Raw genomic sequence first — 14,530 nt, 5'->3', positions numbered from 1 at the left:
CTTGGTTTAAAGCACAACTGGACGTTCCAACACAACAATATTCCAAAGCACACATCAAAATCTACTTCAGAATGGCTAAAGAAGAATAAAATCAAGGTTCTGGAATGGCCTAGTCAAAATCCTGATTTAAATCCGATTGAGAATCTTTGGTATGAGTTGAAGAAGGCTGTGCACAAGAGAAGTCCTCGGAATTTGAATGAACTGGAACAATTTTGCGTTGAATAATGGTCAAAAATCACTAAAGAATCATGCCGAAATCTCATTAAGAAAATAAACTAATTGTTTAAAAGAGGTTATTATTTCTAAAGGTGCCTCAACTAGCTGTTACTTTCATTTTCCTTTTCAGGGTATGAATACTTTAGAATTAGCATTTTGGGAGTTTTGGAAAAAAATTGCTGAAATAAATAATTGTACACATCTATTTCTTGTAATGTTTTTCCTCATCCACAAAAGTAAAACTTTTGCTACAAAAGATTTTTCCTATAATTATTTGTTTTCAAGAAATTCCTATATACACACTGTTTTGAAGGAGTTGTTGATTGAAAATGTTTTTCTTCCTTTACAATTGATAGGCGAGAATATTTTTGGAACTGGAGGATATGAAAGCTGAATTTAAAAGATTCAAGGATAGAGTAACTCTGACTTTAGCTGACCTGAAGAAAGAAAAGGTGATGTATTATGTTGGATGTACTCTCTAGAAAGTACATTCAATCTTGCCCTCAGTCAGACTGACACATCTCATGAAAGTGGTTGGCTTGGTTTAGGGTTTGCTCAACTGTCTGTAATGTAAAACATTAGCTTTCTGAATATTGAACTTATACATTGTTCCTTGTTTACTAGTTACATTAGTTGAATACTGCGTGCATACTGTACATGAGTTATGTGTCGTGTCAATCAGTGTAACACAAGCAGTTAATCACAAGGCAATACAAATACTTAAAATTAATTTTAAAATATACTGAATTACTTTATAGAACAAACAATAATGCTGCTCAATTTGTGGCCCATCCTTCAATAATAAATGTGCTATTTTTATAGGATGGACTTTTAATTGAAATAGAGGAAACCAAAAACTACAATGAAAAGGTAGGCACTTTGTACTGGTCTCACTGATCCACTACCAACATTATTAGACGATGTACTGCAGACAGAATATATCCAGCCTCTTTTTTCAGGGAAGTCTTGTTGCCATGTATTGGTTTTGGGAAACTGGAACACATCTATATGATTCTCTATTGTTGTTTCTGCTTAGATCATTATTTCCAATGCTAACAAACTATTCCAATTTGATTGTGCAGAAGTGAGGGGAGGATGTTTTGCGCAGACTACAGGGGCTTCAGTGCACAGCTCAGTGCTAATACCCTTCCCCATCAGACAGCTCCACACTCATCCCTGAATGATTAGTCTGAGCTATGGGAATTTAGTAAACACTGCTATAGATTCATGTGTTATGTCGGCAGATTAAATCAGAGAACAGTTCTGTTTTGGAGAAGCTGGAAACCATGCAGAGGGAGCACAGTTTGAAGCACAATGGTTGTTACCAGGTTCCCCCTCACGAACCTCCCCACGTGCACAGCCTGATGACAAACACTGAGATGATGATGATTCAGGTTTCCCAGCAGAGTGCTGCTGGGATCAAATCAGGTTGGGCAAACTGATTTTCTTCTGGTCTTCATTGTAATAAATGACATTATTCCATATGTCCTCAGGCAGAATAGTGTCTTTAAACTATTTTTAGAGAAATAACTTGCCCTTTCTTCATTGTCTCTGCTATTATTATTATTATTATAAAACACAGTTTTATATGTGGTTGTGACAAGGAAATGACTGAGGTTGAGGCTCAGAGACAGTTTAAAGTTCAAAATAAAACTTTTTAATAAACAAAAATACAAAATAAACAGGTACAAGGGCCAAACAAAAAGGTTTTAAACAGAAAATACACACAAAACAAAACTTACAAATAAAGATTCCAGGCTGGGCGTTGCCTTCACTGGTTTCAAAAACTTACAAAAACAGCACACTCAGACAAACACAATTGCTTCTTCTCTAGAACTCTCTCTCCCCAACTGGGAGGCTGAGGCCTCCTTTTATGCCAGGTGGCTGAGTAATAATTGAATAATTAATTGGTGGATTGCTCCCACCTGAAGCAATCAACCTGGGCAGGGAGGAGAATTTAACTCCTTCCCTGCCAGTATTTCTAAGGGCAGAGCCCTGCTCTGCCACAGTGGTATATTCCCAAGTCCCACAAATAATTACTGACACTAAAGTCTGTTGAATAGTCAGTCAGCTAAGTGCAGTATTTATGACTGATATGTACAGCTTGAACTTTAGGATCGAGACCTAAAAACCTATATGAACATAATTTAGATAATTTATTTAACTTCATGTAATCAAAGAAAGTACAAAATTATATCCCAAAAGTCCACCAGAAGCCATAATAGTAGTACAGTGTTTCATGTTAGATTTCGAAATGTCAGTTTTTCATTAATTATATGGAAAACTACAAAGCAGTATGTAATTCAATATGTCAACGTAACATTATTCAGCAGGTTTCATTCGACTTTATGAAGCAACATTTGTTAATTCAATAGAGTGATGCAAAACTTTTGGCCACAGCTGAATATACCATTAACATGCTTCTAATAGCTATACAGAAGATTTGTGGTGACAGGGATTTTGATACTACACTACTGTATTCTACAAAAATGTTTACAAAATGACCTTCTTTCTTTTAAACACCATATATGTTTTATGTATATCTATACAGAGAGCAGTTGTTGTTTCAGTGGCTGCAGTAGCATACATTGTTCTGCGTTACATCCTGGTAAATCTTCAGCAACAAACTCAATGGATGATGAGGAGGTCATCAAAATTAAGGATATGTTTAAACAGCTGTAAGTTCTTCTCTTTTTCCTCTTAAAAGATAGTTGCACATCATAATCTTCTCAGTATAAAGAACACCCTTACACAGGTTGCATGTTATATATACAAGCTGCGCACTATATCCAGGTAATAAAGTCTTTATAGCATACTATGTTGTTTTTGATATGGTAGCATAGATGTGCGCATTATGAAGTCAGCTTAAATATAAACGTTATATTCCAAAAATTACTGTAACACACTAGAAGACAAAGTTTTGCAAACATTTGGCAAACTAATAAGAACAAATTGAAACTAGAATCCTTCATCAACACAATAAACTGAATCACCATCTTCTTTGTAGATGGCACTATTGGAAATACCTCGTGGGCCCATGTATCTCTTGTAATATATCATGATGTGTCCTTTTCAGACAAACCGCTTCTAAATAAAATCGCATTTACTTTTTACAGAAAGAGAGAACGTAACTTACTTCTGGATGTGATGGTGATTATGTATACGAGAAGGTGGTTTATTGAAGAAGCGATGCCCCACGTCAAAAGGACTATAAGGAAATGTGGAATGAGATTGGAAGATACTGACTGAATTCACCTATCCATTTGTGATGGAAAGTATTTTGAATTATTTGTCAATTTCCTGAAAACTTACATATGAGACTGCATAAGACTTTGATATCGGAAGGTGTAAGAAATTCCTCTACAAGGAGAGAACAAAGACAGAAAAAGGAACCTATTTCTCTCTGCCGGAATTTTTTTTATTTCATTGTTAGTGTATAAATAATGTAATGAATGCATTGGTAATCTTATATCCAAATTGCTGTAGTTTCCTTAGTGGAAACCAGAATCTTAAAGTACCAAATATTATTTCTATTTATTAAATAAGTCACCAGAATTGACTGTGGTTTATCATATTGTATTCCGTACACACAGAAACACAACACTTAAACTTACATTCCACTCATGCCAGAGTTATGAGACAACGATGGGTGTAAAATTAAACTGTGGTGTTAAGATCTTGAAAAACCTATCCCAATTTCATAATTTTTTTATTTTTGTTTTAATGATATTTAGATTCAGAAATATGGGAATAGCACCATTTGTTGTATTGATGCTGGCCAGAAACTATCAATACAGATCTTACGATACTTGGTTTACATTGTATTAATATGACCAATCAACAGACAAAACCAATATCTCAAGATTCTCACCCTTCAAGAGTAAATACCACCAGTGCAAGTAAGTGAAAACATACTTATCAATGCTGCAAAACATTATCTTTAATAAAGTACAAATGCAAACCTTTCACACACAATTTGATTTTAAAAGGCATAACATGGTACTGTATAACTAATAAGATATATATTTTTTTTCTCAATGATTAACATAGCCTTAATAACCAGATTGTGGCAGGGTAGTGTCATGGCCAAGGTTGTTAACTAGCAGGAAAGAGAGTGAGAGGCAGAAAGCTGCAGTTATAAAAACAAAGCGCACTTTAATAACAAAACACAATTCAAACAAAGAAACTCCACCAGGGCCAAAATAAAAGGTTCAACCAAAAATTGAAATACTTGTAGGCTGGGCATTCACGGCATTCACCACACCACACCAAGCAGTTTGCTTCCTTTATATACACGTGGCCATTCCCCAATTAGCACTCAATTAGTTAATTAGGGAATGGCCACATTACACATGTGATTGTTGGCAGGGATGGCTTTAACCCCAAAATGAATTAACTTTATTTAAACCCAACACCCAAAACTACACACACACTCTATTTACATGTGAAGGGCTTCTACATAAATTAGTTTTATAAAACAACTAGTCATTTAAATACTTACAATCTCAACAATAATCATAAAATACAGTGATTCCCACATCTAGTTATCTAAAAAATGAATATTCTAAGTTGTAACAGCGACTGCTTTGTAAACAAAAGATGTAGCTGTAGTATTTATGAATCAATACACAAACAATTAATAATTATGTAGCTAATATCTCAGTTTCCCTGGTATTTTTAATCAACAAAAGTCTACACCCTGTCTATGTAATATATCATCCAAATGTATTTAGATTTTGTCGTGTAACATTCATTTCTAATCACTTTTTTCTAATCATCTAGACCATGTTTTGTGTGAATGTCTTCCACCTCCTGGGCATTGCTTGCCCTCTTTTTAAGTTTGTCTTTCCACTTCTTCTCTTCTAGAAAGGCTTTAGTGGATTTAGAAATACAGTTTAGTGGATTTAGTGGTTCATCATTTGTTGAAACATGATCCATCTGCTAATGACAGTCCTTGAAATGCTGCTGTGTAAAATGTTCTGATATACTTCCAAGTCTCTCTTCTTGTTACCAGTAACACCATCCAGAAATACAATGTCACATGGGCCTTTTGCCGACAAGGCCATTGCACTCCCACCACCATACTTCACTGTGGGCACAAGGTGTCTTGAAGCCATCGCCTCACCTTACATATTTCATACACACACCAATCTGATTGAAATAAGGCCATTTTTGTTGGATGTTTTGGATTTTACAGTTTTTCTCACTTATAAATATCTTCTTAAGATACTCTTCTTAAGATGGATATCCAAAATAAAATACATAATATGCTACAATGATCAATTACTTTTTGAACAATATCAGAACTCATGATAAAACACAAACAAAAACAAATCATTTGCTTATTAGATGAAAGGAGCTGTCTGTGCAGAACTGGGTCACAGATTTAAAAATAATTTCATGATTTTTTTCTCTGTTGTAAAAATGTTGTGATTTTGCATTTATAACTTCTGTATAAATAGTAAACAATTTCACCAACACATGTCAGCTTAAATTATGGGTCACAAAGGGATTCCTGATCTTCACTATCGCTTTCCTTATCTTCACTGTATTGATCTTCTGCACTGGCATCTTCAACTTCTTCTCGTTCCCTGTCATATTTTTCAACACTTTCACTTTCACTTTCATCTACATCTTCATAATCATCTTGATATTCCTCTTGGTCTGCAGGAGATTCTGCTCGCTCAACTGGATCCATTTTTAGACTGTAAAAGAAATACAGAACACATTAATAGCAAATGCATTTTTTTCAAATAATACAGCAAATGTTTTGCATTAGGAACAGTATCTGGGCCATATTCTTAAAACTCAGGCATGGTTTTGACAAAAACGATTTAAGCAGCTTGCCATGTTGTTAAACAACTTGTCCAATAAAAATGTAGTACATTTCTTGTCTGAAATGTAAGACTTTAACAACATTTAAAATAGGGATTATTACAATGTATATGCATTCTTTAAAGGGTCCTTGTTGACACAGTGGTGTAATATGTTCCCTTGTTAGTGGTTTACTTATTAGATTGAAAGGTACCTTTCTTGATCCTCATTTGTTAAGTACACTCCATTGACAGATTCATCAAAAAGCTTCTGAGCCATTGGAACTTTGCTGTTAACAAAATCTTCACTTAATCCATTTTCTTTTAGTGTGTCAGCAAAACGTTTCTCTGCTGCCTTTTTGGCATTTCTCTGTAAAGAGAAAAGTAAACAGTTAATCTAAGGCTTTAATGCAGATGTCAAATGGATATACATTTTACAGAAACAAATTACCAATTTAACAAGCATTCATCCCTTGTAACAACTGTAAATTAAAAAGAATAACATAAAATAGGCCTGATTTATCAAGCCTTTATCCAAAATGCAGTATGCACTTTTTTCCTTTTTTCTGCATTCTGGTCCAGAGAATTATGGAATGAAACTTTACCATCCTAATTTATCAATATTTCAATTTCAGAAGTAGGAGTGTGTGAAAAACAAAATAACGTAGTAATTTCTAGGTTTCCGATGGCATGTAAAATAAATGACTGATTTAATAAGCATTCATCCCTCGTAACAGCTGTAAATTAAAAAGAAGCATCAATTGGATAAGCGGTTCTCTGTATATATGTATAACACGGACAGATGGACAAACAAGTTTAAAAAGAAATGCAAAAGATGTGACATTTAAAGCTGAAATAACTGACCCACAATAAGGGAGAATCATTAACAAGCTGCAGTTCATTACAACTGATGTTTAATATAGTTGAGGTAGAAAAACAAATTCGTAATTAGCAACTTTGTAAATAAATGTTATTATAAGTCAATGGTATGAAAACATGCAGATGGATTGGCTTCAAATCAGTCCTCAGTTGTAGGTAACTTTTAACCTATGTACATTCCTTAACAAAAATGGTATATGATATTTTTTTAATGCCAGGTTTTGTTACTTCAAAAACCTACCTGAGTTACTTGTTCCAACAGTAATGGCCTTTCGCTCACTCTCTCCTGCATCTCCCTCATCTCCTCCAGGTATTCCTTCTTCCTCTGTTTCTCTAGTTTCCTAACCCAACACAAATTACAGTCATTCCATCAACTTTGACAGTTACTAATCAATAGAGTGGACAGCCCTACTGGGCAGATAGTTTTGAATAAAAAGTATAAACAATAAATACAAGACACAGCCATTCTTTAATTCTCCCAAATACCTGAACTGTCTTAGTTTAGACTTAGATATTTGGGCCAGAGTCTGATGGGGATCATTGGCCTGGGCGCGCTTTGCGACAATTCTCTGGAGCTTTTTCTCTCTCTGTTTCTGTTGTTCCCTCTTCTTTTTTTCTTCTTCCTCTATCCTTTTCTTTTGCTCAAGTGACTTCCTGGTTGGAAACACAAGCCTGGTCCTCAGAGCTTCTACTGAAGCAGAGGACTGTGGGGACCACCAGAGGAAGGGCTGGATGGAGCAGGGGGAAGAAGGGTTTCTGGGGCCTGGGATGGTGTGGGAGAGGCAGCTAACTAATTTCTTTACAAAACTGTTATATAAAACAGCCTGAACCTTTATGTTTGACATACATCAACAATGCATCAAACCAAATAAAAATGTCTTTCCAGTACATAGTGAGGTAATCCAAACATAAACACCCCAGAATTTAGCCGAACAGCCATGCTTTACAAGCAGTTAGTGGCACTCAAGTTTTAAACCTTTATCTAGAAGACAAAGTGCCACTGTTGCATCTGTCTGGTATGCTGAACACATGTGTGTCTTAATTTGGGTCATCCCTGTAATAATTCAGTTAATGTGACTTTCATGTACTGTATATTGAATTAACTAAATTCGATCTATCTAGTACAAGGTACGTTGCTATTATTACCTTACAGCTTCTTGTCGCCTTTTAACCGATTCAGTGATTTTAGCAGGACACAATTCCTGACTTCCAGATAGAGAAGAAATGGCACTCAAACATCTAGGTTTTGACTGGCTGTCGGGTGAGATATAAGGCCAGCGACTCTCCATTACCCTGCTTTCATCTGCTTGTATATCTGCCAGGATCTTGTCTCTGTGAGATGGGATCTGTAAAGTTCGGAGGACGAAGGGTTCACAAACCGTCATCGGTTTGGTGTCCCTCTTTTTCAATAGTTGCTTGTGGAACCTTCTGTACTTTGCCCCAAAGTCGGGAACTTCAGTGTTGATCCTTGGTCGAAAATCTGTCTCTTTATCTTTGTCTGTTGTATTTTCTTTCCTTTTCCCAGAGGCAGTGCAGGTCAGCATGCTTCTAGGCAAGGAAGAACTGTACAGTAGTTCTTGTGACCTCATCTGCATCTTAATCTTGCGATAAAGTTCCTCTTCCTTGAGTCGATCGTTGATTGTCGGGTCATTAATGTATTTAGGCACAGGCTTTGCTTTAAAGGTGGTCTTTTTCCTTTTTGGAGTGAGATCCTTGACCTGAGTTTTTTTTCTTTCTTTCCTTTTTTCCTCTCTCTCGATGAAGCTGAAAGGTTTCTGAGAAGCCAATGCAAGCTCCTTGGTCCTCTCTTTCACAAACTGCCTCCTTTCGTCATTCCTTTCCATAATTTCCTCGTAAAGTGGGAGATATACGTGGGCAGGCACTGGGTTGGCTCTGAACTTCTTCTGAGATTCCACCAGCTCCTCCAGCTGCTTCTTCAGCAGGCAGTTCTCCATTTCTATCTCTGATCTGGACTTGAAGTTTTTCTTTTTTTTCTCTGCTTCTCGAACAGTCATATGGAAGGGCTCAGGAACTGTGATCTTTGGGCTCCAGTCTTTTGGTTTTCTTTTACTCTTCTGGATTTTTGGAGAAAAAAGCAACTGACATTTCTCACTACAGTCATAGTCCACTATGGAAAACCCATCCCACATACTTTGTATGTGTTCCCTTGGAGACAAAATAATTCCTTTTTCCTTAGTCTCTGTCTCATTATCTGCCTGAAATTCATTTGACGCATCTGACAAGCTTGAGCAAACATTATAGTTCAGCTCGCTTGCTGAAAAGGCTGTTGGCGTGTTTGGAGTCTTCATCCATTGGGATCTAATAAGTACAAAAAATGTAATGCAAGACAAATACTTCTTAATTGCTTCAAGTACTGTAAAATCACACCATACCCATTATACAATAGATTGGTATTACATTATTCATGATATATTACAATTACTGTCTAGAATAAAATATTTAATATATTAAAGATACCAAAAATAAATAGTTTACTCTTTTATTTTAAATGGACCAAAAATATGCAATCCAAATTGCCCAAATCAAGAGAACCTATTAAATGCAATAACATGTAAATTTGATGTGACAACTGAATACCAACAAGTAGATTTTTAAATGTATTACTTTTTTGGGCTGAACATACTATGTTTTTCTTACTTGTGTTTTGCTGGGATGATTTATGAATATCAATAAACCATTTTTTAATGGTTACATTTATTTAAGTGTAATTACTGTTTTAAATCTGAGCATTTTTTTTCACTCATCTTTGCAGAGAGATTGTAATATTTGCAACTTGTAAGGGTCACCATACTAGTTTTTGAACACCAGTATCTGATTCTGCAGTAATGCTTATTACCCTGTAGGTGGCATTCAGCATCTGTGCTGTCTCACTTTTTTTTTTTTCACATTTGAAGTTACAAATGTATAGTGAAAAGACTCATGTATTAGTCAAAGGTACTCTTGAACTGGAAGTGTAAATCTTGTAATATTTATAACATCCTGATTCCATATCAGGTCTATGATGGATAAGACTGGTCATTTTAATGGGGTGCAGGATAAATTAATTATATAAAAAAAACACCTGTGACTTAAATGAAAGCACTATGGACTATATTTAGCTTTAGCTAGTCAATATTCGGCTAGGGAAAGTGAAAGCAGGGTATAATAAGATATCATGATGCGATTCTTACAATCATTATTGCCTATGAGGTCAATGGCCACGCTATTTGGATGAAAGGGTAAATATGTATAACAGTGGGACTGTTTGATGTACCTGCAGTGTAATTCTGTCTTGTCATATTCATTATCAGGAGGCACTACACCTTTTAGTTTCATCTTATTTTGATACATCCTTTCAAGCTGGGCCATGGTGTCCAGATGAGCATTCTTCAGCTCCTCCAGCTTCCTGTAATACTCCTTATTGGAGAAGACAAACTCTTTGAAGTCTAGCTGATTCCCAAGCACTCTGTAGTCGTTTAACAAAAAGGAACTCTCCATTTCCTCAGTGTCAGAATCGCATTCAGATTCATTCTGGAAGCAATAAAAGAGAATGTTTTTTATTGCAATCAGATTTCTTTATACAGCAATACTAAAACAGTGATCACACTGAAAACATGAATGAATTACTCAGCAGTCTCTTTGTTAAGGTTTAAAATGGAACACAGCAGTTATAATTGAGCTCAAATACACTTTAAAGGAGTGGTTCCTTTCCAATCCGTTTTCTGCTTGCAGACCATTGTGGAAAAACCGAACTGCAACACAGGACATTATTTTGACCAGAAAACAATTACAAACAACCAAGAAAAAGCACCACTGTTGGTGTTTTAAGCATTGGTTATCACTCCTGGGAACAGGTCCTGCATTTCAATTATACTGTCCTGATTGTTAGTACAGTACTTTTTTGGATCCTCTTAATAACAGTGCAAATCTCATTAGCAATGGTTGTAACAGCTCAATCACCATATGGTGTTCAGGGTGTTTAGAAAGAAATAGTGTCAGTGTGTATACCAAAAAGGAAAATGTTTATTTAAAGAAAGAAAAATGTAGGATCATATAATAGATAACAAAGGGTGTCTGTGGTCTCAGTATCTGCAACCAAACATTTAATGATATCACAAGGATATTCTCTTTGGATTGTGTGTCTCACACTACAGAATTAGTGTTCAAGAAAACACCCAAATCCTCTAAATATAAGAGGCTGTTGTGGTAAACCTGTATTTCTGAGGCTGTGATGCAGTTACATGTAGTAAGCAAAGTACAATTGCTACAGTGCATGTAGCACCATAATAGAGATATCAGCTTTCCATCAAAGATATTTTTTCGGCAGAAATGAAACCTTCAAAAATTCTATTCGCCCTATATCATTTGTATCGCAGTATACAGTACTCTATAATAGTAACGTTGAACTGCAGTTCAATGCAGAAAAGATTAAGAACGGCGCTCATTACTATCTCTAATCCAGGTACACAAGAGATCTAAATCTTCTTTGCATCTCAAAATAGTTGCAAAAGCTTGAGTGACAGTTTTCTGATTTGGCAGGCGATTCCTTGAAAAAGAAAAATATGCAATGCTCTCCGTATCTGTCTAGTTTTCTACTAGTAAAGTTATACAATACTTGCTAGAGGCGACTGTGTAACTCGTAAGAGAATTGTGGTTTGTTTTACCTCCTTCTCGTAGTATCTGTTATACCTCCGCTTGTCCTGTGAATTTGTCTCGGTTTGCTGACACGACCTGGTCGCTTTTTCCCTCTCATACTGGGCAGCTGGAATTTTTGTATATGGGTTGACGGGTGTTTTCAGACAGGAGGTGACCAAGACGTTGGCCTGGTGTGAATTATCCATGATTTTCTATTTTCTGCTATCTGAGTTCTTACTTACAAAGCTCGTTGCTGTTAAGACTCGTCTCTGACGGTTGTTAGAGACCAACGGCGCCGCTGCCCTGGTTACAGGGAGGGAAGCGTTACGGGACCTCATTAGGGACAAGCCAGAGTAATCCGGTTTGTCCCTTGTGGTACCAAATTCTCCAAAATGTGTTCCAGGTTTTATCTTTTATAGTTAAATGTAATGTCTTCAAACGGGAAAAAAAATGAAAATGAAAAGCAATAACACTGAATAAGTTTTCGCTCATATGTCCAAACTTATAGTAGTGTAGCGCGCACGGGGGAAGGCAGCAGCAGGGCTGGTAGGTGACGTAATCATACACAAAACATAAGCCAGATATAGTACGCTCCTTGTAAAGTAGCCGTCTCTTTTGTACAGCGGTATCGGAGCTATGCGAGATCGTTACAGTATGTTAGAATTATTATGAAAAATATTAGCAGTTTAAAAGATGCATTGTCAGTTTGTTTCCATCAGATCATATTTTATTTTCTTCTTTTGTGTTTTTGAAAACGCGAAACACCTACAAATCAACAACTTCATGTACTGTATTTGATATGGGGCAAATCATTTTCAAATAACTAGCCCGTTTTTGATTATGTTGATTCTAAACTGAGTGTTAAACTACCTACTCTCCAGTTCACAATACTGTACAAGTCTCTATTCTCCTTGTTTACTGAGTTATTGCATTACATCACCCTTTAATGTATATGGTTGTCAAATCCTACCCCTTTTTAATTGTCATTACCAACCAGATTTTTTGAATGCCACCTTAATCCAGAGCTATATATATATATATATATATATATATATATATATATATATATATATATATATATACAGTCACCTCCAAAATTATTGCCTTGATAGAGATGAGCAAAAAAGACTGTATAAAATAAATAATACCAGTACTGAGCTATATTGTAATTTTCCAACATGTGGAATATATTTGACTTTATCCACCACCATATTTTTCAGTAGGTATGAGGTTCTTTTCTCCACACGCATCCTTCTTTTGACGCCAAACCAACCGCTGGTGTGCGTGGCCAAAGAGCTCTATTTTCGTCTCATCTGACCATAGCGTCCGGTTCCAATCGAAGTGCCAATGCTGTTTAGCAAACTCCAGGTGCTTACGTTTGTTGATTGTCCTCAATAAAGGCTTTTTTTTCTGGCAACCCTTTCAAATAGCCTGTTGGCATGGAGGTGGTGTCTAATTGTAGATTTGGAGACCCCAAGATGCAACCAAGTTCTGTAATTCTCCAACTGTGGCCCTTGGATTTCCCTTTGCCTCCCGAACCATCTGCCTCACTGTGCATGGGGACAAGATATGCTTGCATCCTCTACCAGGCAAGTTTCCCACTGTTCCAGTGGTTTTGAACTTTTTAATTATTGCCCTAACAGTGGTAAGTGGTATATTTAATTTTTTAGCTATTGTTTTGTACCCATTGCCTGATTTATGAAGGCCAACAACCATTTGTCTCTTTTCATTTGTGAATTCTTTGACTTTCCCCATGGTGATGGATGACAAATGGATTTCATATGCGTGTTAGATCATTTTTATACCCCAGTGAAACAGGAAGCCATGGAAGGCCACAATACAGTTCCTTAAGATTGAGATGAACTTAAAGAAGTAGAATGTTAATGCAGATTTAATTTTGTTTGATTTTAATTATAATAATCTTTAGGGGTGCCAATAATTCTGACACCTATCTTTGAGAAAAAATGGTATTACTTGTTAATAAAAGACTTTTTCTCTGAGCAATTGTGTTAGAATAAAAGAATATGGTTTTCCCATATATTTGAGCATAAAATATAGCTTATTACCTGTGTTGTTTATTTTATACAGCCTTTTTTTGCTCATCTTTATCAAGAGTGCCAATAATTTTGGAGGTGACTGTGTGTGTGTGTATATATATAACGTACATACTAGAATACAAGAGTTAAAGGGATACTTTACACAACCTTTTTGATACAATCCATGTATTTCTTACATTCTCTCCAATTATGCTTTTTTTTTTTTTTAAATATACAATTGTTTATTTCTATCCATATTTACCAGTCTTACTAGCTGGCTTTTAGAAATATAGATTGAATATCTTTGATAAAGACCAAGAAAAAAAAAAAATGGAAAACCATTTCTCGAAATCTGTAACTATTTAAAATCATTTTTTGTCTGTTAGTATCTCCACATTATGTTCAAATGCATACAAAAAACAGCACTCCAACAGCAGCTGTGGCAAGACATTTTACCCCTGGACAGTATACAGCTATACATCACCCTATAGAATTAACTAATTTTGCTTCATAAAGTCAAATAAAACCTGCTGAATAATGTAACATTAACATATTGAATTACATACTGCTTTCTTGTTTTCCCATATACTTAACTGAAAATTGAAAAATGTGACATTTCAAAATGTAACATGAAATACCGTACTATTATTATGGCTTTCACTAGACTTGCAATGTTTGGGTTCTTTGATTACATGTTAAATATAATACCTAAATTATGTTTATAGGGTTAATTATTAATCGCAAAATACTAGATGTAATACTTTTGTCCATAGCTGGATAGTCAATGATTTTCACCAACATTTATTCAGACTTCATCTACGATATGGTGTCAAAGATTTTCAAACTTTTAAAGAATTCAAACATTCAAGAGCAGCATTGAAAATTGTTGTGTCTGTGGCAATGTGCCCTGCCCGTGTGCATTTCTGTGTTATATGTTGCGTGTGGTATGTT

At 35.6% G+C, this 14,530-nt stretch overlaps 2 protein-coding genes across 4 annotated transcripts in view; one reads left to right on the top strand and one right to left on the bottom strand.

Moving 5' to 3' along the window:
- The window catches only part of si:ch211-63b16.4 (uncharacterized), a 32,389-nt gene extending 28,388 nt beyond the window's left edge, over positions 1-4,001 (top strand). For both annotated transcript variants that reach the window (XM_034018319.3, XM_034018318.3), the window contains exons 21-25: positions 573-668; positions 1,039-1,086; positions 1,461-1,644; positions 2,768-2,894; positions 3,333-4,001. In XM_034018319.3, the coding sequence (XP_033874210.3) occupies positions 573-668; positions 1,039-1,086; positions 1,461-1,644; positions 2,768-2,894; positions 3,333-3,465 (588 nt within the window). In that variant the 3' untranslated portion in view covers positions 3,466-4,001. The remainder of the gene's footprint in view (positions 1-572; positions 669-1,038; positions 1,087-1,460; positions 1,645-2,767; positions 2,895-3,332) is intronic.
- Positions 4,002-4,138: 137 nt separating this feature from the next.
- On the bottom strand, positions 4,139-12,067 carry fam161a (FAM161 centrosomal protein A). Of its 2 annotated transcripts, XM_059025479.1 has the most exons (7): positions 11,573-12,067; positions 10,183-10,439; positions 8,055-9,227; positions 7,395-7,562; positions 7,150-7,249; positions 6,245-6,399; positions 4,139-5,921 (listed from the first exon to the last, which is right to left on the bottom strand). In XM_059025479.1, the coding sequence occupies exons 1-7, from the start codon at positions 11,747-11,749 to the stop codon at positions 5,711-5,713; spliced, it is 2,241 nt and encodes a 746-aa protein (XP_058881462.1). In that variant the 5' UTR covers positions 11,750-12,067; the 3' UTR covers positions 4,139-5,710. The 2 variants fall into 2 exon arrangements, with proteins under 2 accessions (XP_058881462.1, XP_033874214.3); XM_034018323.3 differs by lacking the exon at positions 7,395-7,562 and having other exon boundaries at positions 11,573-12,065.
- Positions 12,068-14,530: the final 2,463 nt, after the last annotated feature.

Source organism: Acipenser ruthenus, chromosome 6, assembly GCF_902713425.1.
Source record: "Acipenser ruthenus chromosome 6, fAciRut3.2 maternal haplotype, whole genome shotgun sequence".
Lineage (NCBI taxonomy): Eukaryota > Metazoa > Chordata > Actinopteri > Acipenseriformes > Acipenseridae > Acipenser > Acipenser ruthenus.
Note: the sequence above shows the minus strand (reverse complement) of the source record. Positions and strands in the feature narration are given on the sequence as shown.

What these genes read in the sequence shown, in the direction of transcription:
- fam161a (XM_059025479.1), bottom strand. Translation starts at nt 11,749, where the DNA reads ATGGATAATTCACACCAGGCCAACGTCTTGGTCACCTCCTGTCTGAAA. An exon ending in AGGCGACAAGAAGCTGTAAG is followed by an intron (nt 7,563 to 8,054) that starts GTAATAATAGCA and finishes GTTTCCAACCAG; the next exon opens with GAAGTCACTTGAGCAAAAGA. An exon ending in TCTAAACTAAGACAGTTCAG is followed by an intron (nt 7,250 to 7,394) that starts GTATTTGGGAGA and finishes GTGTTGGGTTAG; the next exon opens with GAAACTAGAGAAACAGAGGA.